This window comes from Polypterus senegalus, chromosome 12 (genome assembly GCF_016835505.1).
Source record: "Polypterus senegalus isolate Bchr_013 chromosome 12, ASM1683550v1, whole genome shotgun sequence".
NCBI classification, from domain to species: Eukaryota; Metazoa; Chordata; class Cladistia; order Polypteriformes; family Polypteridae; genus Polypterus; species Polypterus senegalus.
Genome location: NC_053165.1, coordinates 3,668,446 through 3,692,421, shown reverse-complemented (window position 1 = coordinate 3,692,421; position 23,976 = coordinate 3,668,446). Strand labels below are relative to the sequence as shown.

At 36.4% G+C, this 23,976-nt stretch overlaps 1 protein-coding gene across 1 annotated transcript in view; it reads left to right on the top strand.

The window, feature by feature from the left end:
- suclg2 (succinate-CoA ligase GDP-forming subunit beta) overlaps positions 1 to 23,976 on the top strand; it is a 145,106-nt gene that overhangs the window by 5,905 nt on the left and 115,225 nt on the right. Inside the window, exon 2 of the mRNA XM_039770849.1 lies at positions 21,296 to 21,437. Within this exon, the coding sequence (XP_039626783.1) occupies positions 21,296 to 21,437 (142 nt within the window). The remainder of the gene's footprint in view (positions 1 to 21,295; positions 21,438 to 23,976) is intronic.

Below are 23,976 nucleotides of genomic sequence, written 5' to 3'. Positions count from 1 at the left end.
GAAAAGTTTCTGTGCTGAATTGTCACTGAATGTTTGTAGATAGCAATGCCAAATAAAAAGCAGAGCAGTAACAGGTTGTGAAATAAGGACAGTATAATTTCTAATGTCAACAATATCTTTCGGAAACAAAAATACAAACAAAAGTTTAAAATATTTTACACTGATCAGGAATAGGGCCAATGATTGCATTATAGGCTAAATTTATTATCCTACTAGACATTAAGCCCGTTACAATAACAGGCGCTAGAACAGTAGTGCATAAACATTAGTATGAACAGTCTATATTAAATGGCAAGGGACCTTGTATGTGGCTGTAATATGCGTCACTGTATTGTGTGCCTTTCATTTTCTCTCTCAGTAATACTGGTTTGTATTTCTGTAAAATGCCTGTAATTTTGTCTGACAGTAATACAGTGGAACCTCGGTTCACGACCGTAATTGTTCCAAAACTCTGGTTTTAACCCGATTTGGTCATGAACCGAAGTAATTTCCCCCATAAGATTGTATGTAAATACAGTTAATCCTTTCCAGACCGTATGAACTGTATGTAAATATATTTTTTTTAAGCACAAATATAGTTAATTACACCATTGAATGCACAGTGTAATAGTAAACTAAATGTAAAAACATTGAATAACACTAAGAAAACCTTGAACAACAGAGAAAACTAACACTGCAAGAGTTTGCACTATAGCCTTACGAACTGCTCGATAAAAACACTTTTTTTTTTTTAATGAGTTTTAAGCACAGGGGAAAAAAATGAACATTTGAAAAACCCTTAATTTAATAAACAACCAAGAAAACATTGCAACAACGCATGCGCGCGCCTGTGTGTGTGTGTGTGTGTCTCTGTCGCGGGCCTGTGTGTGTGTCTGTCTCTCTTAAGCGCGCACGCCTCTGTGTGTGTGTGTCTCGCGTGTGTGTGTGTCTGTCAGTCGAACGCCCATCTGTGTGTGTGTCTGTCTGTCGTGCGTGCGTGTGTGTCTGTCTGTCTGTCTTGCGCACGCCTGTGTGTCTGTCTCTTACTCTCTCTGCACACACAGGGAATGCACAGGAAGAGACTGAACACGTGCCGTGTGGCCCCGCGCATGCGCACTTCACCAGAAGAGACACACACGTGGACACCTGGACGCACACAGGGGTTTTATTAAAGAGGATATTTGGTGTTTAACAGAAACTTTGGGTTATACTTGTAGTAATGATTAGATAGCAATTTAAATAAATAATTTGCTGTAGCTTTTTTTATAGAAGCAATAAATACTCTTTGTAGCATCTCCATACAGTAATAATGCACTCTTAGATGTGTTGATCACCATCTGCATTCAGTCCGCCTACACTCCCTCCTGAGATGCTCAACATGATCATTTAACCAAGGAGTATACTTAGTGAAAGTCATATTTATTGCTGTAACAGGAGCTACAACATCAAGGGTAGCTTCATATAGATTATTAAAAATTATGAACTAGATTATCCGTCTGAATCACCAAAATGTCTGTACCTAATGCTGGATAAACAACAGAAAATGTCCCTGCTGTTATACAGTTTATCTTATCTAAATAAATGCAATGTTTTTTCATTTTAAAAGAAACACAAATATTTAGATCCAATAAAACTGCAGAATGACGAGAAACACTGTTGTTTTAATGCAACATTATTTAGATACATACCATTAACGTGCTGTACAAACTTAAAAATAACTTTTAAAATTTCCACTGATGTTGTATCCAAAGGATATGTGCTTCAAAATTACGGTATAACTAATCAACATTATTTAGGCGTATTACTGAAAGAAAATTTGAAAATTCAGAAGTGAAATTACCTCTAGATTTTCGAGGGTATTAAACTACCTTAAAATGACATTTCCAGTAGAATACAAGAGAGGAGCTCAAAAGAGCTGAAGTTCCCAAAAGTAAAAGTTTGACACTAAATTAAAGTAAGTAGATATAAAGCATCACATGCTTTTTTTTTTTAGATGTACTTCATCCCAACATATATGTATATATCCTCAAGAATTTTAAACACAAATTTGCATACTCTATTCAAGTAACATTTTCAATCTGAACTATTCCTCTTGTGTACAAATGTGAAGTGCTCTGAATGTGCTCTGAATTGAATACCCACCCTGATTCATTGGTCAGGAGTCCTGCCCAGTAATAGCTCGTTCATGCCATTCTTAAAGTGATGCGCTTTTGTTTTCAAGCAGATTTTCTGGAAATGGTCTATTAATATTTTAGCGGAAATATGTGTTTGGGTTGTTGTGAGCTGGGGGGCTGATCGCACCCTCAGAGAATACAGAAGTTCCTGGAAAAACCCCTGAAAAACACTGACAGACTACCTTCACATTGCTCCTTACCTTATTTGCTGTCTGTCGCGTGATAAACCTCTTACGCGGCACTCCACATACTTAAAAGCATGCACAGCACCTGTCAGTATTGGAATTGTTTGCTTCTTTCACTGTCTCTCTCTGTCATCTCTGTCTTGTTATGGAGAGTACGTTTAAACTTTTGAAAAAGAGAGAAATGTTTGTTTGCAGTCTTTGAATAATGTCTCCAACCTCCTGTGTTTCTGTGCAAACCTGTGACCCAAGCGTGACAAGTGGTACCAGGAGTGGTTGTACAGATGAATGCCGAGGAGTTATTTCAAATCGTTCACATCCCCCTGCATACCTAACACGTGGATTATCCATTTTGAGTAATTTGATATTTTAGTGTTGGTCCCCATTAGGACCTATTGTATCAGGAATTTCAATGTTGCTAGTCTCAAAATAAACATGAGTTGGCAATTTTCCCTCCCATAACTACAAACAACCCAAGGTAAACACAACACAAGATAAATAAAAATTATGTATTTTGAGTATAGTATTCCTTTAAAGTGCTTTTTGACCAAATGTGCAGTTTGCTTAATGTTCATTTCCATCCTCACAGATGCTTCCAAAAAATGTGCCATGTCATTCAAGGGTGTTCCTTTGTTTGTGCTCTGAAGTGACATCTGCTGGAGAAAGTAGCTGAATAACAAATAAGAATGGCATCTTTCAGAGCTGTGGTGGCTTGTGTTCCAACAGGGTTTGCCACAACTTTTTCAGGTCCCGACACTACAGGTCTGCGATGCAGCCAAAACAATGGCCAATGAAGTGTAAAATGTAAATCAAAATGTTCCGTTTTTCTTAGATATTAAGTGCAATTTCTTTAAGGTTTATCACATCTGTTCATTTTGCAAATAATGTTTGATACAACTCATGAATCTGACATGCTAGAATTTCTGGAGTTGCTTGTGGGTGGGGGTGACTGTGATTCAGTAGATCTTTGTGTGGGTAGAATTGTGTTGTGCCACATGTTGGCAGGTGGAGGGGGTGGAATGAGATCAGGAGCAAGGGAATGAGTAGGCAATGGTATCACTATAGTTTTAATTTAGAAATGTAAAGATGACGACATATTTTTATGTTGAATAGAGCACAGAATGAAGTTTTTGTTTTGCTTTGCTTTTTTCCCCATATGGTGTGTGAGCTACTTACCAGCGCGTGAATCAGTTGTTCTATGCTGGACAGCCATATGGTATTCGTATACAGTGCTATATGTTTACATATTATACATATGTATTGTTGTAGAAGTTTATTTCTTTTAATGATCCCAGCTAGTAGCATGAGTCATTTGTGTCAATGATCTGTTTTTGCCAGTGTTTGTAGTCCCGTTAAAGAAAATGAAGCAAATGTATCCTGTTTTCTCTGTTATTTCGACCGTGCTGTTGACGTTTCCAGTGAGGTCAGTGCAGCCACCTTTTAATAAGTGGGTTATACAAACAAATCTTGTATGTTTTGCTTTGAAAAAGAAGCATCAAATGTGCAGTATTTTTTTTCCTTCATTCTGAAGCTGATAGCACATAAACCTTTGTAATCGGCTACCTTATGAAACCTCATCAGATAACAGTTTCAGTATGGCAGCTTTATCTCCTGCAAAAAAAGAGAAATTGCAAAACAGCAAGGGAAAAATGGAGGAGCAGTTAACAAAGTTTAAGGCATACATGTTGTCTTCAATTTAAATTAGGCTTCAGGTTCATGAAAGAGATTTAAAGCTACAGTCATATGAAAAAGTTTGGGAACCCCTCTTAGCCTGCATAATAATAGGCTCTCCTTTCAACAAAAATATGGTATGTGGTATGTCTTTCAATTCCTAGGAACATCTGAGTACTGGGGTGTTTTCCGAACAAAGATTTTTAGTGAAGCAGTATTTAGTTGTATGAAATTAAATCAAATGTGAAAAACTGGCTGTGCAAAAATGTGGGCACCCTTGTCATTTTGCTGATTTGAATGCTTGTTACTGCTCAATGCTGATTACTTGCAACACCAAATTGGTTGGATAAGCCTTGAACCTCATAGACAGGTGTGTCCAATCATGAGAAAAGGTATTTAAGGTGGTCAATTACAAGTTGTGCTTCCCTTTGAATTTCTTCTGAATAGTGACAGACAGCATGGGATCCTCAAAGCAACTCTCAAAAGATCTGAAAACAAAGATTGTTGAGTCTCGTGGTTTAGATGAAGGCTACAAGAAGCGATCTCAGAGGTTTAAACTGTCAGTTTCAACTGTAAGCAATGGAATCAGGAAATGGAAGGCCACAGGCACAGTTGCTGTTAAACCAACTCAGGTCTGGCAGGTCAAGAAAATTACAGGAGCGGCATATGACAGGATTGTGAGAATGGTTACAGACAACCCACAGATCACCTCCAAAGACCTGCAAGAACATCTCGCTGCAGATGGTGTATCTGTACATCGTTCTACAAATCAGCACAATTTGCACAAAGAACATCTGTATGGCAGGGTGATGAGAAAGAAGCCCTTTCTGCACTCACACCACAAACAGAGTCGATTGTTGTATGCAAATGCTTATTTAGACAACTCTGATTCATTTTGGAACAAAGTGCTTTGGACTGATGAGACAAAAATGGAGTTATTTGGTCAAAACAAAAAGCGCGGAAGAAGAACACCGCATTCCAAGAAAAACAACGGCTACCTACTGTCAAATTTGGTGGAGGTTCCATCATGCTGTGGGGCTGTGTGGCTAGTTCAGAGACTGGGGCCCTTGTTAAAGTTGAGGGTCGGATGAATTTAACCCAATATCAAGAAATTCTTCAAATTGTTCAATCATCAGTCACAAAGTTGAAGTTACACAGGGGTTGGATATTACAACAAGACAAAGACCCAAAACACAGTTTGAAATCTACAAACGCATTCATTCAGAGGGAGACGTACAATGTTCTGGAATGGCCATCACAGTCCCCTGACTTGAATATCATTGAAAATCTATAGGATGATTTGAAGCCACACTTGGCAGCCATCTTATTGAACTGAAATGGGGTGATTTTGTATGGAAGAATGGTCAGAAATACCTCCATCCAGAATCCAGACACTCATCAAAGGCTATAGGAGGACAGCGTCTAGAGGCTCAACGGAGCAAAAGGAGGCTCAACTAAGTATTGATGTCACATCTCTGTTGGGTGCCCAAATTTATGCACCTGTCTAATTTTGTTATGATGCATATTGCATATTTTCTGTTAATCCAATCAACTTAATGTCACTGCTGAACTACTACTGTTTCCATAAGGCATGTCATTTATTATAAAGAAGTTGATATTTGGAAAGCTCAGCCAATGATAAACAAAAATCCAAAGAATTAAGAGGGGTTCCCAAACTTTTTCATATGACTGTATGATTGAATAAAGTTTGTGACTGCTTGTTTTAATGGATAGAATTTACAGTTTGCAAATGTGAATAATGAAGATGTGAATACCTGAAAGAAAATCAAGTGCATTACTTTACCTTAATTATTATCTATTGCTGTCTTAATGAACCTTATATTTTAGTGAATAAGAGCTCAGAAGGCATCTGAGTTGTAGAAAAGGCAGGGCTCCATCCTGTTGGATAAACAGCTATTGATGTTTGACGTGTATTTAAAGGTGTCTTTGTAAAACTTGATCGGTTCATGTACCTTTTTGAGTATAGTTAAAACAAAATTACATTGTGTAGAATCTTTGCCTGGAGCTGAATAAGCATTTTGTGAAATTTGCCTTGGTAAGTTCACAGTGCATATTAATGTCATATTGACTGATCTTCAGCCTTTTGCAAAGATTAAATCAGTTAAAGTATTTCACTGAACCTGCTATTCATTTTGTTTTCTTTGGAATTTACAGTATGGGTCTGGATCTGCAGTACATAAGTGAAGTTGCTCCTCTATTTGTAGTATTTACTACATTATATTATATATTATATATTTCTCTGATTCTCACTGTGAATCCAAAATATAATTGAACTATGGTTTATATTTTGAAAAACTGCTACAGCAAATTCCTTTTGGCTGCTGTATTTTAGACCCCCAGTCAATCTTTTATCCATTTTATTTATCTCTGCCTTTATTTATGGCTAGATGTAACTGCCTGTTGAGTTATGTATTTATTTATTTATTTTTGTATTTTTCTCAGAAGTCTCTGTGTGGCATTGAATTGTAATTCTCAAAGGCGAGAGTGATGCTGTTATTTCTCTGACTATTGTAGGTGCCTGTGAACATTGTTAAACTTTAATTACACAGATAATACATGAGTCGATAGCTGTAGCTTCAAGGGAATTCAGTTCATTGTAAATATCAAAAAAGTAATTTATCCAGCATCTCACCTTTCAGAAATATAAGCTTTGGGGCTTAATTCACTTTTACCTTTCTGGTAATATAATATATATTTTCAGCATTTCCAGATTTCTGAATGCATTTCTTTGCTTTTTTATTATGTAATCTATGATCTCAGGAAAATGTCCGTAGTGCATTCAAGATATTTACAATAACACATATCTTATAACACCTTGCAGCTTGTCTAAAACAATAGAAAGGGCACAAAGACATGTTTGCGCTACTCATTCACTCTCTTGGATGGTTGCTTGCATTTTTTTCCAACAACCTCTCTGTAATGTGGTGTAAAAGAGCACTGGCTTCTTCAGTCCTCTGATTCTGACTTCTTTAAGGCATTGTTGGCACTTTTTGGGCTGTTTGTTTCCCCTTGAAAGTCTCATACAGTCTACCAATCTAGAAGTATAGACGTGGTGTGTCATATCTGCATGTAAGATACCAGTTTTTGAGACAGATGAAAAATGGATTGTTGTTATGAGGAATAAACAATCAGCTTCATTCTGAAAAGATGTCAAAAATGAAAAGTGAATTAAGAAGCCCATTGAAAAGGTGAAATATTCTGTATATACTGGTTGGGGTGACTTGTGATATAAATCAGTGTTTTTTTATTTTTTTCTCCTCCTTTTTTCCTGGTCTTTTATTTATTATTACTGACAGCTAGCATTTTAGCTTCAGTTGATATAAGTTCCCTTCTGCATCTAGCTAAACACCTTTTTCACCTTGTCAACAAATGTGATGTATTTAATTGTGTGCATTAACACTGCTTTCCATTGTGTTTCCGTTACCGGTACAAAAACTCCTTTCCAGAATGAAATATATTTATAGAGCCCTTAGTTTACCAGTAATGTGAGCCCCTGATTATAACAAATTGCTAGGAGGCTTTAACATTAGGCTGCTGATGTATTGTGTTTCCGTAAAATATGGTTGGATGTTGCAGAAAGCCTGTGCCATCCATCACCACAGGAGCACCCGTTCTTTTCAGTGTACTGATGGAATCCTAACAAGATGCACATAAATGACTTGATAGAATGAAAATAAGATGGAGTAGGTCATGATGTCCATATGTGTACTTATAACAGAGCTGAAGAAAGCTTGTAAGATACTTTCTTAATATTATGTATGTATGTATCGCTGAGGAAGTAATGTTCAAGAAATAATATGTGTAATAGTGTTCACTTACAAGTCACCCTAATTTTGAAAAATCTGATGCACAAATACTTTTTGGTGGTCTGCACCTGCTTTGATGGAAATGTTCTTTAATTGTATCTGAATTTATTTGTGGCTTATCTCATGATCTTTATGTCAGTAGGTCATAATTCTCTGACAAATATTTTTGAGGCTGTATTGGGACATAACAGCCTCTAAGGTTTTATTTGGTTTTAAAGTAGAGTAGGCCTTGATTTGATTTGAGAGAATATTGCTCTGCTTTGCTCACCATTGAACTCTTTTTGCTACTTTGTGTCACAAGCTCTGCGTAGATGAAACTGGATTGTCCATGCTGCTATTGTTCAATTCTCCATTTATGTGCAGATTGTGCAAAAATAAGTTTTCTATAATGAGGGAACTTAAAAGCAGTATTTGAGTGTAGGCATTGTAGTTAATCTATCATTGCTAAATTATGCAGTTTGGTAACAGCAGGATCAGTGTCACGTATAGGCAACACATTTTTTCATTCATACGTTTGCTGTTGCAGATTTATATTTGCTAGTTCTGTCTTAATGTCTCTCACGTGGCTAGCCTTCAGCAGGCTTGAGATTTGCTAAAAGTATTTGCCATCAAGACACCAATACACTACCCTGTCTTACTCTCTTTTATAAAGGGCCGACACCTTGCAATGTCCATCCATCTATTGTATTTTTCTTAGCCCTTAACTACTCACACCATTTCTCTACTCGCGTGGTGTATTTTATGCACCAGTGTTAAAATGGCTATATGTACACTGTGAGGTTGTAATATAAAATATTGCAATAATTGTAAATTGTACATGGTTTTAATGTAATTTAATTCCATATTACTGAATAGTATGACACAGTCTAGGACTATCTGAAAATAAACCCGATCCACTTCTCCAGTGCTCATTTGTCACTGGTCACACTTTCATCCACCGCAGGATTTGCACATGGATGACAGCTGAAATCTTCAGTTGTTGAATGTTCTTTGCAGACAAAGTCACTGCAAAAAGCATATCTCATTGTTGTCATACATACGCAAGTACCAAGTGCACCATATGGAACTTGTGACTGTGCATCCACTCATAAAACCGGCTGGGGGCACATTGGATGGAATCCACTGCGACACTGGACATGTAGTAAAGCAAGCTGAAGAGAGATGGCGGATGCTGCCAGTAGGCTCAAGTAAAAGGATGTTGGACAAAAATGACTGAGATTGGGGTTCAAAAATACACCAGTGCGAGTAGTTAAGGGTTAAAAAAAACATACATAGGGTTTTGTCGTAGCATTCTAGAATATTGCTGGCTGCACAATAGCAGGAAATGCGGAGGACAAGCAGTGTCACCTAGTGGTTAAGACTTTGGATTTTAAATCACTAGTGTGCCATGTCTGTGTCCGAGTCATAGTCTGCCATATTCAAGTTGTGTGATATTTATGGAAATGACTGAGAAGTACTTTACAGCACCAGGCAGTGGTGTTCAACATAGAAATGTTGTCTATACAATACATTCGAGACAAAGAGTTTAAGGTTATGCTACAATAAACAAATTCAGTTTATTTAAATTAATTTTACTTTCTCTTAATAGTCCAACACACTGTACAAAAACCTTTCTGTTAAATGTTCACGATTGCTGTGCTTAAAGAGAAACTCCTACAGAGAGATCCTTCGAGCACATTGTTACTATATACTCAGAATCTCCGCATTTTTTTCACCTTGTTTTGTTTGTTTCAAATTGCAGTTTGTTTGCATTATTTGCATACACTATTGATGGTGTCATTGACTGCTAGGATTTGAATTGTTTTCTGTTTATGTAGATGGTTAATATACTGGACACTGACAACTAGAAATATAAACCTTACAGATTGAAAAGCTAATGTGTCTTTCTTGCCTTGCTTATGAAACCAGTGCATACAGTGTGCAAATTGTGGCTCGTGTTGCTATTATGTTGTTTAAATGAAGCATACAGACATTTGAATAGTATATAACACTAACCATACATGGTTATGAGTGATGTTACTAATGACTTGGCAGTACTATTCAAAACAGAACATTGTGCTTTCATGTTGTCACCTATACTTATAAATTTATTCTTTTATGGAAGTAAGAATAACCGTCTTTGTGTAGTATCTCATCATCAGGAGCTTAACTCATTTTCTGTTGTCTTTGCTGGTTTCTTGCTTCTGGTGAAATGAAAATGGGTGTAAGAGACTATGCGTAATAGTTATTAATTGTCCTTTTCTGCTCGGTGCTTGCCAACAAAGCAAAAGGCATTCTGTGAGAATGATGTAGTGTTTGTGTGGCACCATTAGACAAGGCTAGGTTCTGCTGCTTATATGCTAATAAATAGCTAGTTACATGGCAACACACGATACCTGCAAGTCAAATGCACTTTATGAGTTGAGAGAAATTAATTTTATTGTTGTTTTTAAATCATGTGCCAAGTGTTGTTTATTATAATACTGGACCCATCCCAAAGATGAACCCAAAGTACGCTTACCACCAGTTTGGCTGTTCTGCACCTGTCCAGTACGCAACCATTTTTTCTAAGTCTGCTCTTCAGCAGGCGGCAATTAGTTGACAAGTGACAACTTTTCAATACCCGAGTATCCAAAATATACATCTTCACTTCAAATGTGGCAACTAAAACGTCTGTCATAGAATTTTGGCTCAAGGTAGTCTGGTCACAAGCACACATGAACTGCTTTTTATGTAGTTTGTTATAGACAATCTGTGACTATCGCAGTGAACACTTGGATTCAGGCAGACTTTATGCCAGTGAATTTCCTCCAGGTGTCATTCGTTCCTGGAGTCGGCACCAAAACACTTTTACTGCCCCAAATTCACTGTTTCCAAAAACAGCAAAGTTTTTACTCTGTGAAACTCTCATTCAGACCGTTTTTCTTCTTCTGGTGTAAACTCTGGAATGTATGGCACACGGCCTGGGAGGTTGCAAGTGTCCTCATACTCCCCAACACACCTTGTGGAGCAACTCTAAACCTGTTTTGTCTTTGTGGGGATTTGTACTACCTTGTGTGTTCAAATAAGAATTGACAGGCCATATTGGATAATATGGTGTATGCTCTGTCTGCAAAATTCTTCCAAATTGTTGTTGCAAAGTAAACCTGACAGTGAAAGCATTTTATGTATACATAGTCCATATAAATATTATCTGTTCCATCCACCATGGGTAACACTTCAGTATCTTTGGGCTATAATAACTGTAATAGTGAGCCAAAAAGCAAACATCTTCAACTACTGGACTTTACATTAATCTTTGTGTGTCCTGGGTAATTTCATATCATTATCAAGTGTGCCATTACTTCCAGAGATTGCAGAGCAGTAATTCAAACACACAAACCATGAAAATCTCCATTGATTCATTAAATTTAAATTAAATCAAAGGCTGTTGCCCGGAATCCATGGAATTCCATTTTGCTCTGTAAATTCTAGTTTATCGGTTTTCCATGATTATGTCTGTGTTCTTCAGATCCCTGAAAATAAAGGACCCCTAATCCCTGTAGTAAAAAAAAACCAAAGTATTTATTTCATTAAAATTGTAAAAAATAACTTTTAATGAATATGCAAGCAAAATGGATAGTCTCCTAATGAGAGAGGTGAGGCTGAGGAATAGATTTTCTAAAAAGCCACTTTGCTGATCAATATGTATTGATGAGTGGAGTAGCTGTTCTTTCAGTTTCTAATTGAACTGAATGACAGTGCCTTGTGGCTAGTCCTTCAAGCGTCTCTATGATAATATCTCTTCAGTATATGATTAATTTCAAGATTTGGGAATGGTTTGCTTCACACCAATACATTCAAAGGTATTTGATTATTTTTTTCTGAACATTTTGGGGCAAAAAAGGTAGTCAAAATGCAAGACTTTTTACATAATTCTTTTGCCTAATGTACTTATTTTTTGTAAACCTTATTAAACAAAATAAACCTGAAAAATGGTGTCTGGTGGCAAACCAAGCTCTGGCTCATGCCTTTACTTTAAGTATATGGGTGTTATCTTTCATTTTACATGACAACATAATTACAAGTTCAGCTGGATGTGAAAGTGTTGAGCGTCCTTTATCACTGCACCTCTGTCATGGATAAGTCTGAAAATAATCCAGTGAAGCACTTAATTGTGCCTCCCAATGCTGTTAGGTGAACAGGTCTACAGTGATGCAATAAAAAGGTTTTGCTCTTTGTGTGTTTTTTTTTCTTTTGGTTATGTTCTTTGCTGGAATTATTCTGTGTTGTGTTCTGTTTGATAGAATGGACAGTCTAACAATAACCTATGATTTGAAGTATGTTTACGTTTTATACACTTGCCATTGATTTTTCTAAATCATGGCATAACATGGTTGAGATTTCTTTTTAGTCTGATAGCAGTCTCTTCCTATGTTTTCGTGTAACAGTATTTGTGTTGCTTGTGATTGTATTGTATAGCCATGTTGTGTATTACTGTTCTTTTAAAATGAAGTTTCAGGTGATAGAAGTGCACCCTCGTGCAAACAAATGTTTATCTCAACGTTGACTGGATTGGTGCTCTCACCTTAATTCTTTTGTTATAAATAGTTACATTAAGCCTGTTGCTCTTTTATTTACTGTATAGATTTTGATAGTCAAATTACAATTTAACATTGCAAATGAATGGCTTTTTATTAAATATGTAGGTTTATTCTGTAATTGGTTATAGGAATTTGTTTCCTTTGTACTTGGTTTCTAAATGTAGCTTTATCTTAATTACATTGCATTTCTTCATTTGTGTTGTCAACTTTGATTGATGTCCTTGAATCTTCCATGTATGTGGACAGCCTGGTTCATACAGGGTTGTTACCGACTAGTTTTGTTGATGTCTAAATAACTGTGTCACGTTTACAGTGAATGTATATACCTTTATGGCTTGACAGATGAAGCAGGAGACATTGTCAATACTAGATGGGTTATTCTTTTTAGAATGAATGGAGTTGTTTGTTTGAGCTTAATGCCTTAGTGCTTTTTCCATCTCGCATGGTGGCCAAGGTAATGGTGAGTGTACTAGGACATCCAACATATTTAGAGCAGAAGAATGAAATCATTTTATGCAGTATATGTATGGAGACTGATAAAACTTACAGCTGCTCATTGAATAAGGAATGATGACTATACATCTGCAAAATGTGCTAAAAAACTAAGCTGCACACAAAAGATGTTGCTTTTGAATGGGCTTACCAAAGACGCTTACTTAACTGAAAGAATTCAGTTTGTTTTATGACTTTCCACATAGAAATTTTTTTTGGTATGTTGTGAAATTCATTAACATCCATCCATCCATTATCCAACTCGTTATACCCTACAGGGTCACTGGAGGGTCTGCTGGAGCCAATCCCAGCCAACACAGGGCGCAAGGTAGGAAACAATACCTGGGCAGGGCGCCAGCCTACCGCAGGGCAGGCACACACACATACTAGGGACAATTTAGGATGCCAATGCACCTAACCTGCATGTCTTTGTACTGTGGGAGGAAACCGGAGCACCTGGAGGCAACCCATGCAGACACGGGGAGAACATGCAAACTCCATGCAGGGAGGGCCTGGGAAGCGAACCCAGGTGTCCTTACTGTGAGGCAGCAGCGCTACCCACTGCGTCACAGTGCTGCCCGAAATTCGTTAACAAAAAAAGCAATTAGACCTTGACTGATAAAGTGATAATATACTGTACTGGGTTGGGCAAACTTCATCTGGCCTGTGGCATGCTTGTGTGCAGCTTGTGAGTTGTTCACAGAAATCGATAATATTGAAGCCTTCATGAGGTGTTCTCGACAAGATAGTGCTGTGAATTGGATTGTGTGAGTAAGCCTAGTAAATTGACATACTCTATTACTCCTCAACTAATTAAAGAAACCAAGCCCATGCAAATAGGGACAGTCTGTAGTGTTGCCGCTTTGAGGGGTAAGTGTGGATGTCTTTCAAAACTTCTTTGGATTTTGCGTGTGGTTGTTTTTATCAGAAATGGTTTTGGGTGGCAGTGAAACTTTGGGTGTGACTCCACACAAATCAATATAAATAGCACAGTTTAAAAATGTGGAAGAAGGAGGTTAGTTAGAAAAAGGTTTCTGGTTGTGGATTGACCAAAATAGATTATTTCTGTACTTCAACTTTTGTGTTTGGTGAGATGAGGACTAAAATGCACTTCCCCGACTACACATCCATGCAACATGTTTGTGTTTTTCAAATGCTTTATTGCTGATTCTGAAAAGGAGGACAGTTATGGCTCATTTCAGTTTTGTTACGGAACGGTTAATTTAACTTTTTCTCCATTCTTCAGACTTTATAGTAATATGAGTCAGCTGCAGCAAGTAAAGACTGTTCATTCTCCCAATTTTAAGGAAGAGTGATCAGACTGATGTTTGGTCTTTGCCTGGTTGCCAGATACGAGATTGTCGCCCTATGTCGTGAATTTCAATCTTTCTTTCAGATACTTCAAGGTTTTGTCTTTTTTGCAGTTAATTTTAATGAAAATGTTACAGAAATCTTGCAGCTGGAAGTAATTGAAATCCATTGCAATAGTAAACTTCAATAAACTTATTTTTAAGTTTCTTTGCTTAATATCTACAGACTGTTTGCTTCTCAGGATTTATTTCCAAGGCTTTGCAAGCCTGCAGTGTGTTTTTTGTGGCATATGGAGTTGTGAACAGGTCTTTTCACAAATGAAAATTATTAAATGCAAGTACAGGGGCAAAGTAACGGATAAAAATCTTTCCAATGAATTAATTATTACTACAACCAGGAGCTTAGTTGATGTTATGCAGAAGCAAAGAGTTCTGTAATCTTGATTACATCAATGTCAAAGCAAAATAACTGGGCACTAAAATTGCTCTGTTATTGGTGTTTGTGTGTTGCTCTTAATAGCTTTTAATAAAAAGTTTTATAATTAAACAATTTCTTCTACTAGCTATTTTTAAAGTAACGTTTTGTCATTAACTCATGTGCTAGTTTCCTGGGTTCCCAGGCACACCTAGATTGTTTTACATAACACTGTATGTGTCTCTGTTGACAGAACAACCCACCACCAAAGAACTTTTCCCCCTCCTGTACTATTTAAGGTTTTCATATTTCAGGGCTAATCTCAAAATTAAAAAAAAAAATACACCACCCCAAAGTGTTTGCTGTTGCTTAGATTCCAGGTAAACTCTAAAGAATTTCTTAAATGTAGAAATATTACTGAAATCCTGAACATTTCCAGTTACTGTACTGGATTTATTTAATTCATTGACAATTTCTGTTCTTGCACAAGTTAGATTTAGAGATGTATCATTGGGGTTAAAGAGAGAGAGAGAGAAATAAATAAAGTAATATACCATCATAACAGCCTACTGTTTCTGTATATATACCACCAAAAATGACTTTTAGAGTGTCTCATCAGAGGCAGATCAGCATACTGTATCCATTCAGTAAGATGTCATTTATCCATTTTTGAACCTGCTTATCCAGTTTAGATTTGTGAGGATCCAAATCCTGTGAACTGTTTCAGGATGACCCATCTTAGCCCATGGAGTGCTACAAAATCTGACTGGAGCATTGTCACTAACCAGATATTCTAATATTTTAATTAATATCAATATGATATTCACATATTCTTTCTGGGATGGGCATTCTCCATTTTAGGCTACATATTTCACTTGATGCCATCTTTCACAGGGTTACACATATAGGTGTAATAAATCAAGCTATGTTGATAGTAATTTTGTTTGCATAGATTGTGAATTAACTATCATTGGATATCTAAATGGACAGATTTGGTCTGTTTTATCAAAAAGATGTAATCCTGCAGTGTTTGTTCTGAGCTTGTTTACTTACAGAATAACTAACCAACATTAATGTTAACGTTGGTAGAACTGGAACATGCCAAGGCCCATGATATGATATGCTCATTTATACAGTAATGGTTTGCTGTATTAAGTATTGTGGTTCAGGTCAGAAATAGACTATAATTTATTATTCCCTTTTTTCTTTTACTAAAGTTAAACTTGAAATTGTATCCCTGTAGGCAAAACCTTGAGGTAATTTTTTATTAAAAAGATTTTTGTGGGAAAAATATATTTAACACTTTGACTACCATAGTGACAACAGGTAAATTTACCCCTGACACCATTTTAAAATCGTGGTGGTTATTTTAGTACTGATCAAATACATATTTAGCAGAACTCACAATAAAAATTTTCGATTTAACATGTATGTGTAGCATGAAACAGAAAATTCTTATGGTTGAGAGTCTCTGTGTTTAAAATGTTTTGGCTATCCTCCCATTAGGACATAGAATTTGCAAATATACCCCATAGTAGACACTGGCCCAAAATTAGTGAATCCTTGTGAGATGTGTCTTTATGTTTGTACTCTGACTGTCAAGCACTACTTGAGATTAGAATATTTCATACTTAAATATTCATTTAAAATATTTTCTTATTATTGGGTTTACATAAATGCACATTATCAAATACATTTAGAAAAGGGGTACATTGTTTTCATTCAAATGTGTTGAACACTGCAGTTCTCATAGAAGGATAAGTTCTATGTTAATTAAAGAAATAAAATCATATGATGTTTCCTGTTCCTTTTTTAGTATTATTATAAGTACATAAGCCCTTTTTTTCTTTTGCTCAGTGAATTTTGTTACAGTTCAGGCCAGATTTACACTTTATAAAGCGATTTACTTTGGCCAGTCTGTACAAGAGCGCATACACAGAAGCTTGTAAACATTGTATCCAAATGTGACTAGCGATTTAGTTGAGGTTTCTTATTTCTGCAGTGTAATAGCCAAAGTCAGAAAGTTACTGTTTTAAGTTAAACTCATATTAGTGTTTGTTTAATTTGAATAGAATACAGTTTTCTCTCAAAGCTATAAATAAGTTAGCATGAGATAGATACGGTGTGTTAATTCAGTTTTTTAGAATTGGTCTCATTGCTAGCTTGAACTGAAAGACCCACTTGCGGGGTGTAAGTGGGATATACATGAATACAGTTTTCTGACCATTTAGAAATGGTTTGACTGTATTAGAAAACGTAAAGAAACAAACAGGATATATAAGCCTTGAACAGGACTTTTCTTAAAACCAGAACCTTTCTTCACTTAACAATACCAATTATTTCTCTGTTTCTTGTGTAAACTGTTTTACCTTGAATTTTTACTAAATCTTTTAAAAACAAAGATACTTTGTCCGTGGAATTATTTCCAATGTGTCAAGCTATTGCTAGAATCCCACAAAGAAAACTAAAGCTGCAGAACTTTGGTAATTTTGGGTAAATGCAGCTACATGTAATTTCTTTCTTTTACATCAGTTTATGCGCATGCAGGTTTCTAAATTCTGTATTAGTCAATTTCAGGTGTTCCTTTCATCAGTAGCTGGAGAGACAGTTGTTGTTTTTGCGTGATTGTCATATAGAAAATTGTATGCTTCATATTAATTTCATTTTCACAATATTAAAAAAGAATAAAGATAATATATCCAAGTATTTGAGTTAAATGTCAAAATAGCATGTGTGTACAGTAATATAGGCAACAGTGCCAGTGTTTTTGAGGTGCACCATCACCAGGAATGTAGACAAAATGTATTTGATTATGCAAGTAGCAATAAAACGCACTTCTTCAATATTCCAAACTAGCCAAGCTGCAGCGTACCATACGCCGCATAATCAGACCGATTTTTTTTTTTTTAATGAGTTTTAAGCACAGGGAGAAAATTAACTTTTGAAAAATCGGTAATGTAATAAATCAGCAAGAAAAGCAACATTGTAACAATGCACGAATCGAACCAACACACAATCGTCCGTGACTGAAAACCGGAGGACCGCCATCGCTCATGTGCCCACCTCCAACTTGTCACTTGAGTCGTTGTCGTCTTTGCACAGTCCAGATGCACCTGTGACTCATGTAGACTTTCCGTGTTCCTGCAGGAGCATCTAAGAAGACGCACGTTTGTCGCGGATGCGAATTGCTGTATGTAGTGTGTAAAACAGTTTGCTATGGTGCACGCGGCCATGCGTCGTAACCGAAAACTCGGTTTTCAAAGACTGCTTACTTCATTGTGTTTTAACCTCAGTTGTAAAGGATTGTTGTAAGGATCCCATGAGATACCCCTCTCAAAACGTTTTACACGCTGCATATGGCGATTCACCTCCGCGAGAAACATGCCTCTATGAACAGTCAACGTGGCTTGGAGGTGCCAGGAGTTGGTGGGCGTGGCTCCTTCCTGCATGCGCCATAGGTGTCTTACTTGTCCAGTTGTATCCGGCTGCTCAGTGAATCTACACCCCTTCCGGCGTGCTTTCCATGGTTGTCTTGCCTTAGTGAATTATATATATAGATGATCTTTATACTTAATTCACTCAGAATTCATTAAACTTCATGCTAAACCAATCCAGATAGATAAGGCGCAAGTTCCTGTAATACTCCTAGTGTAGAGCGTTTGCCAGTTATTAACACTAATAGGGCTAGTTATATTTTTTTTTCCTTCTGTCCCAGGGCTGAATAGTTTTCCAAAAAAACTGTTTTCTGAAAAGCACACAAAGCAATGATTTCACACACAAATCAAGATACACTGTATTTATTTATGACAAATTTCACTCTGTTTTGTGTTCCATGAGCCCCTACAGTATATAAATTAAAATTCTTGGGGGGGGGGACAGCTTCAAGTAATCAAGTGGCTGATAATCCATAGTGTCCACTAGCACACCATGTCGTTTGAAATTCAGTTACCAGCTTTCCTCCCATGGAGCTATGTCTGTGTAGTCCTCCCTAGGTGAACGTTGCCATAAGCATGTCAGCTACAGAAGCATGTTCAGCACTACAAGCAGCTAGGAACTGATCAGGAGATGTAGGTACATGTCTTTCATTTTTGATTTCCAGATTGTTTGCATCAAAAACTGACTGATAAGTCAGAGTCCAATGACCAATACGCTAAAAATAAATATGGACAGAGTAATTTCCTTTGTTCATTCGCTTCGCTCTCCAAACCTATGTTGATTCTATTCTAGACGTAGTTTATGCAACTCGCGCACATGCAGGGATTCGACATCAACTCAACGAGTCTAACAGACCTCCCAACTAAGAGGGTCTCCCTATAGCTTAACTGTGAATTTTATCAACATTTACAGTTTTTTGTCGCCCTCTTCCCCTGAATGTAGACTTTAGCCAACATCCACTCTCAACCCCTTGTTAAAGGGTTATCAGGGACATAATCGTGGTGCATGTTTTTTGTTTTCTTGCAAGATGCCCCTAAATGCTTAAAAAGTTGTTTTAATACAGTATAAAAATGTTACTTTACAGAAAATAAACAACACAAATATGGTAGTTTACCTAAAAAATCAATTATTTGCATGTAGCAAAAAAATGCCTTTATTAGTTAATGTTCTGAACGTGTTTCAGTTGATGATCATTTCTGAAATTGTGTGTGGTGCAGTGGTTAAGGCTTTGGACTTCAAACCCAGAGATTGAGGGTTCAAATTCTGTTCTTGATACTGTGTGACACTGAACAACACACTTGACCTGCCTGTGCTCCAAAAGAAATGTAACTAATTATATCATAAATGTTGTGAGTGACCCTGGATAAAGGCCTTAGTCAAATAAGTAAATGTAAGTGTAATTTCTGTAAAATCACAGTAAATTCAGATGATTATTTTGTCTAGTGGTCACATTTTAGCATCCTGTTCTCAATGTCTTTCTAATTATAAGACACCAATTCCATTAATATATTTTGTATTTAAACTGGTATTCAGTTTGGTGTTTGTTAGAATTACAACCCTAATTTCAAATAAATTGGACAGTATAAAATGTAAATTAAAACAGAATGCAATGATTTGCAAATCTCATAAACCTGTTTTTTTTATTCACAACAGAACATAGAAAACATATCAAATGTTGAAAGTGAAACATTTTACTATTTCATGAAAAATATTCGCTTATTTTGAATTTGATGGTAGCAACACATCTCAGAAAAATTGGGAAGTGGGCAACAAAATATTGGAAGAGTAAGTGGTACTAAAAAGAAACAGATGGAGAAACATTTTACAACTCATTAGGTTAATTGGTAACAGGACAGTAATAATAATAATAATAATAATAATAATTCTTTGCATTTACAGTAACATGATTGGGTATAAAAAGAGCATCATAGAGAGGTAGAGCCTGGCAGAAGTAAAGATAGACAGAGGTTCACCAATCTGCAAAAAACTGTGTCTACAAATTGTGGAACAATTTCAGAATAATGTTCCTCAACATAAAATTGTGAAGACTTTGAGTATTTCATAATTTACAGTGCATAATGTCATCAAAAGTTTCCAAGAATCTGGAGAAATCACCATGTAAAAGGGACAAGGTTGAAAAATCAATATTGGATGGCCATGATCTTCGAGTCCTCGGGCAAGACTGCATTAAAAACAGGCATGATTCTGTCATGGAAATCACTGCATGGGCTCAGGAACACTTCCATAAATCACTGTCTCTAAACAGAGTACCCTGTGCCATCCAGAAATGCAGGTTAAAGTTCTGTCATGCAAAGAAGAAGCCATATGTGATCCAGAAATGCTGCTGTCTTCTGTGGACCAAAGCTCATTTAAAATGGACTGAGGCAAAGTGGAAAACTGTTCTGTGGTCAGAAAAATCGAAATTTGAAATTCTTTTTGAAAAACATGGATGCTGTGTCCTCCGGACTACAGAGGAGAGGGACCATCTGGCTTTTATCAGCACTCTGTTCAGTATCCTCCGTCTCAATGTTTTGGGGATGTATTAGTGCCCATGGAATTGGCAACTTGTAAATCTGGAAAGGCACCATCAATGCTGAAAGGTATGTACAGGTTTTACAGCAACGTGTGCTACCATCCAGCCAACGTCTTTTTCAGGGAATGCCTTGCATATTTCACCGACAATGCTAAACCACATACAGGATCTATTAGAACAGCATGGCTTCATAGTAGAAGAGTCTGGGTTCTGAACTGGTCTGCCTGTAGTCCAGACCTTTCACCAGTTGAAAACATTTGGTACATCATGAAACGAAGAACATGACAAAGACCACCCAGGACTGTTGAGCAGCTAGAATCCTATATCAGACAAGAATGGGACAACATTCTTCTACCAAAAGTACAGCAGCTGGTCTCCTCAGTTCCCAGATGTTGTTAAAAGAAGAGGGGATGCTAAACAGTGGTAAACATGGCCCTGTCCTAACTTTTTAGAAACGTATTGCCATCAAATTCAGAATGACCTTATTCTTTTTCTTAAAATGGTACATTTTCTATCTTGTATTGTGATTAAATTATGAGTTTATGAGATTTGCAAATCACTGCATTCTGTTTTTATTTACATTTTACACAGCATCCAAACTTTTTTAGAATGGGGGTTATCAAAGCTTCCTTCATTGTGTAATTCATCCTTTTTGGGATTCTTCTAGTATTAATATCAAAGTTATCTCAATAAACTTTATTGTTTTCTTTGCTAGTCATCTCAAATTTCTTCCCGAAGATGGCTGAACCTCCAGGAATACCAGAGCAAGCAATTAATGCAAGACTGTGGTGTCACCGTTCAACGATTTTTTGTGGCTGATACTGCAAACAGTGCCTTGGAAGTAGCTAAAAAACTGAGTAAGTGGAAATACAGTAGTGCTTCCTTGTTAAATTTTGGTCTTATTTTTCTTTTTGGGCATTTTGTGTAACACGTTCCACTGAAGATTTGTATGAAGTAAGTTCTGAAGTTAGGCCTTTATGAATGTGCCGTAAGTATTTTTTTGACCTTCATGGCAGTTTCTAATACTGTTTTAAGTGGTTGCCAATCTGAGGAGTGTGGACAGCACATTAGTTTTGTGTGTTCAGTTCTAAAGCAGAGTGGTGCTTTGTAGGTATTTGATTGTGAGAAAAGGGAACCTCGCAGAGCAAGCATGCACCCTCTTCAGACTTTTTTCTGAAATGTTTTGTTTCCAGATTTCACTTGTCCCTGCTTTTGGGCTCCATTGGTTTAATCCACCATCTCAACTGAAGATCAGTCTATTATTTCAAATTCAAAGAAGTCTTTGTTCTATTGTTTTCAATACATCTCACAACAATCCGACAACTGCTATTGCTTGTACCTGTACACATCCAGAATTCTACCTGGAACAGGACTGGTAGCCTTCATTTTAGAAACTGTGTCATCCACCAGTTGCATTACAATCACTCCTACTATTTAAATATATGCTTTTAGTGCTTTTGTCATATTGTTGTTGTACTGACAGGTGGATGATACTTAGACCTGAAAAACCAAAAATGTGCCACAAATGTACTTTTGGCTAATTTTTAATAATGAAGCAGACTGTTTTTAGCTGCCACAGAACTGCATGTCACTACGATAATGCTCCACAGTTAACCCATTAAATACTGTATAATTAGAGCACCCTGCTGCTTCCTTTAAGGTAATATGAGCTGTATACATCCCTCTTGATTCTCTGGTTTTACTCTTACTTCCCATGTACTTCTGTATTGTGTCAACTTATAATTGTAAAGCATGCATGTTGATAAATGTTACAGTTCATTTCACGAAGATTGAGTTTAAGACTTTTACTTTACTTTCTGTTTCTTTCACATATAAGCTAAGTCACCTGTCTGATTTTCTTTCCCATGTGTCAAGGATTTAGAATATCAGCAAGCAGGTAAGCAACTTCATCTTGTAAGGAGTTTAGCAAAGTCTTTAACTGTGAATAATGCTGAATAATTAAATCGGCTCAACACTACAGATCCAAAATTGTGTTTGATAATGTGTTCTATTTTTGTATGCAAACTCAATTTGGACTGATAATTAAAAGATTGTTACTGTAAAGAAGCACTGCAAAGGAATTAAAGCTTATATTTCTGTTCACTGAAAATAGTAACATTGTGCCATATTCTTTTAAACCAGTAGTAAACATCCTGGGAAGCTTTAACCCTACCTTTTTGCAACTAAATTTAACTACAAATTATTGGTCACTGAGAAACAGTCACATAAGGAATATAGGCTTCTTAAACATAAAAGGCTAGAAGAATTATGCAATAAAGTCATGTGTGTAATCTTTTTAATATTCCTAGAGTTTATGTATATGGCAAAACTTTTAATACAATTTGGCACGTAAAAACCCTTGGATGTAATTATTGCTACTGTTGTAATGGATTCTTTCTCTGTCATTTTAACAAGCCTGTTATGCATTTTCTTCTGTTCTTTGCTTAAGAAGCATAAGCTCTTTAGGTCTGCTAAATTGAGACTGGATTTATCTCTTGGGCTACTTCTTGATGGGACAAATAAATTATTTATTTCCCAAATAATGTCTTGTTCTCGTTACATACATGATCTTGAATAATACAAGAAAGAACATCTTTCTAATATACTGTATCATAACAGCCAGTCAGTTCTTCTTAATTTACATTACAAAGGAGGAAACAGGTCTTATATATCAATTACTGAAAAAAACATTTCTTGAAAACATTATTAAGGAAACCTGTTATACTAAGTAAGTGTGAGATTACAGAATAAATAAAATCAAGTGTGTGCTGGTGTGCAGAGTTGCAACTTGCATTGTATTATGATTAATTACAGCAGCTGTCATTTTTACAGGCCTTTTATTCATATTTCTATGCTCTCCAGCTACCATAATTAAATCAAACAACCAAACCTTTTGGGACGCTTAATTCTGTATAGTACATTTTACATATAATTACTTTTATAACTTAAGCATGTTTTCCTGATAGTATATCTCATTCTTAAGCCAAATACACCTCTTCCCAAATATAAGCTTTGTTATCATGTAACCACTAAATAGCTGCTGTTTGAGTCTTCACTGACTAGACAGGATCTTCTTCACTCTTCATTTCTCAAAGACAAATTTGACAGATGTCTTTTCAGGCATTTGTTTGTTTCATTCAAATACCTATATATGTTTTGTCTTGTTATCAGATGAACCTAACATGAAAGGTACCAACTAACCTCCTAGGTTCTTTTCTTAATGGGGAATAAAATGAAATGTCAAAATCGGCTATACACCTGTTACTCGTAGCCTCTGTAGTCAGACAGTCTGGAACTGTCTTCATTTTCACTACTTCAGCCCCGTTTACCACTAATAGAGGGTTTATCAAAGGTATCCTCTACAGTCATAATAAATGAATAGTACAATTTTTTGGA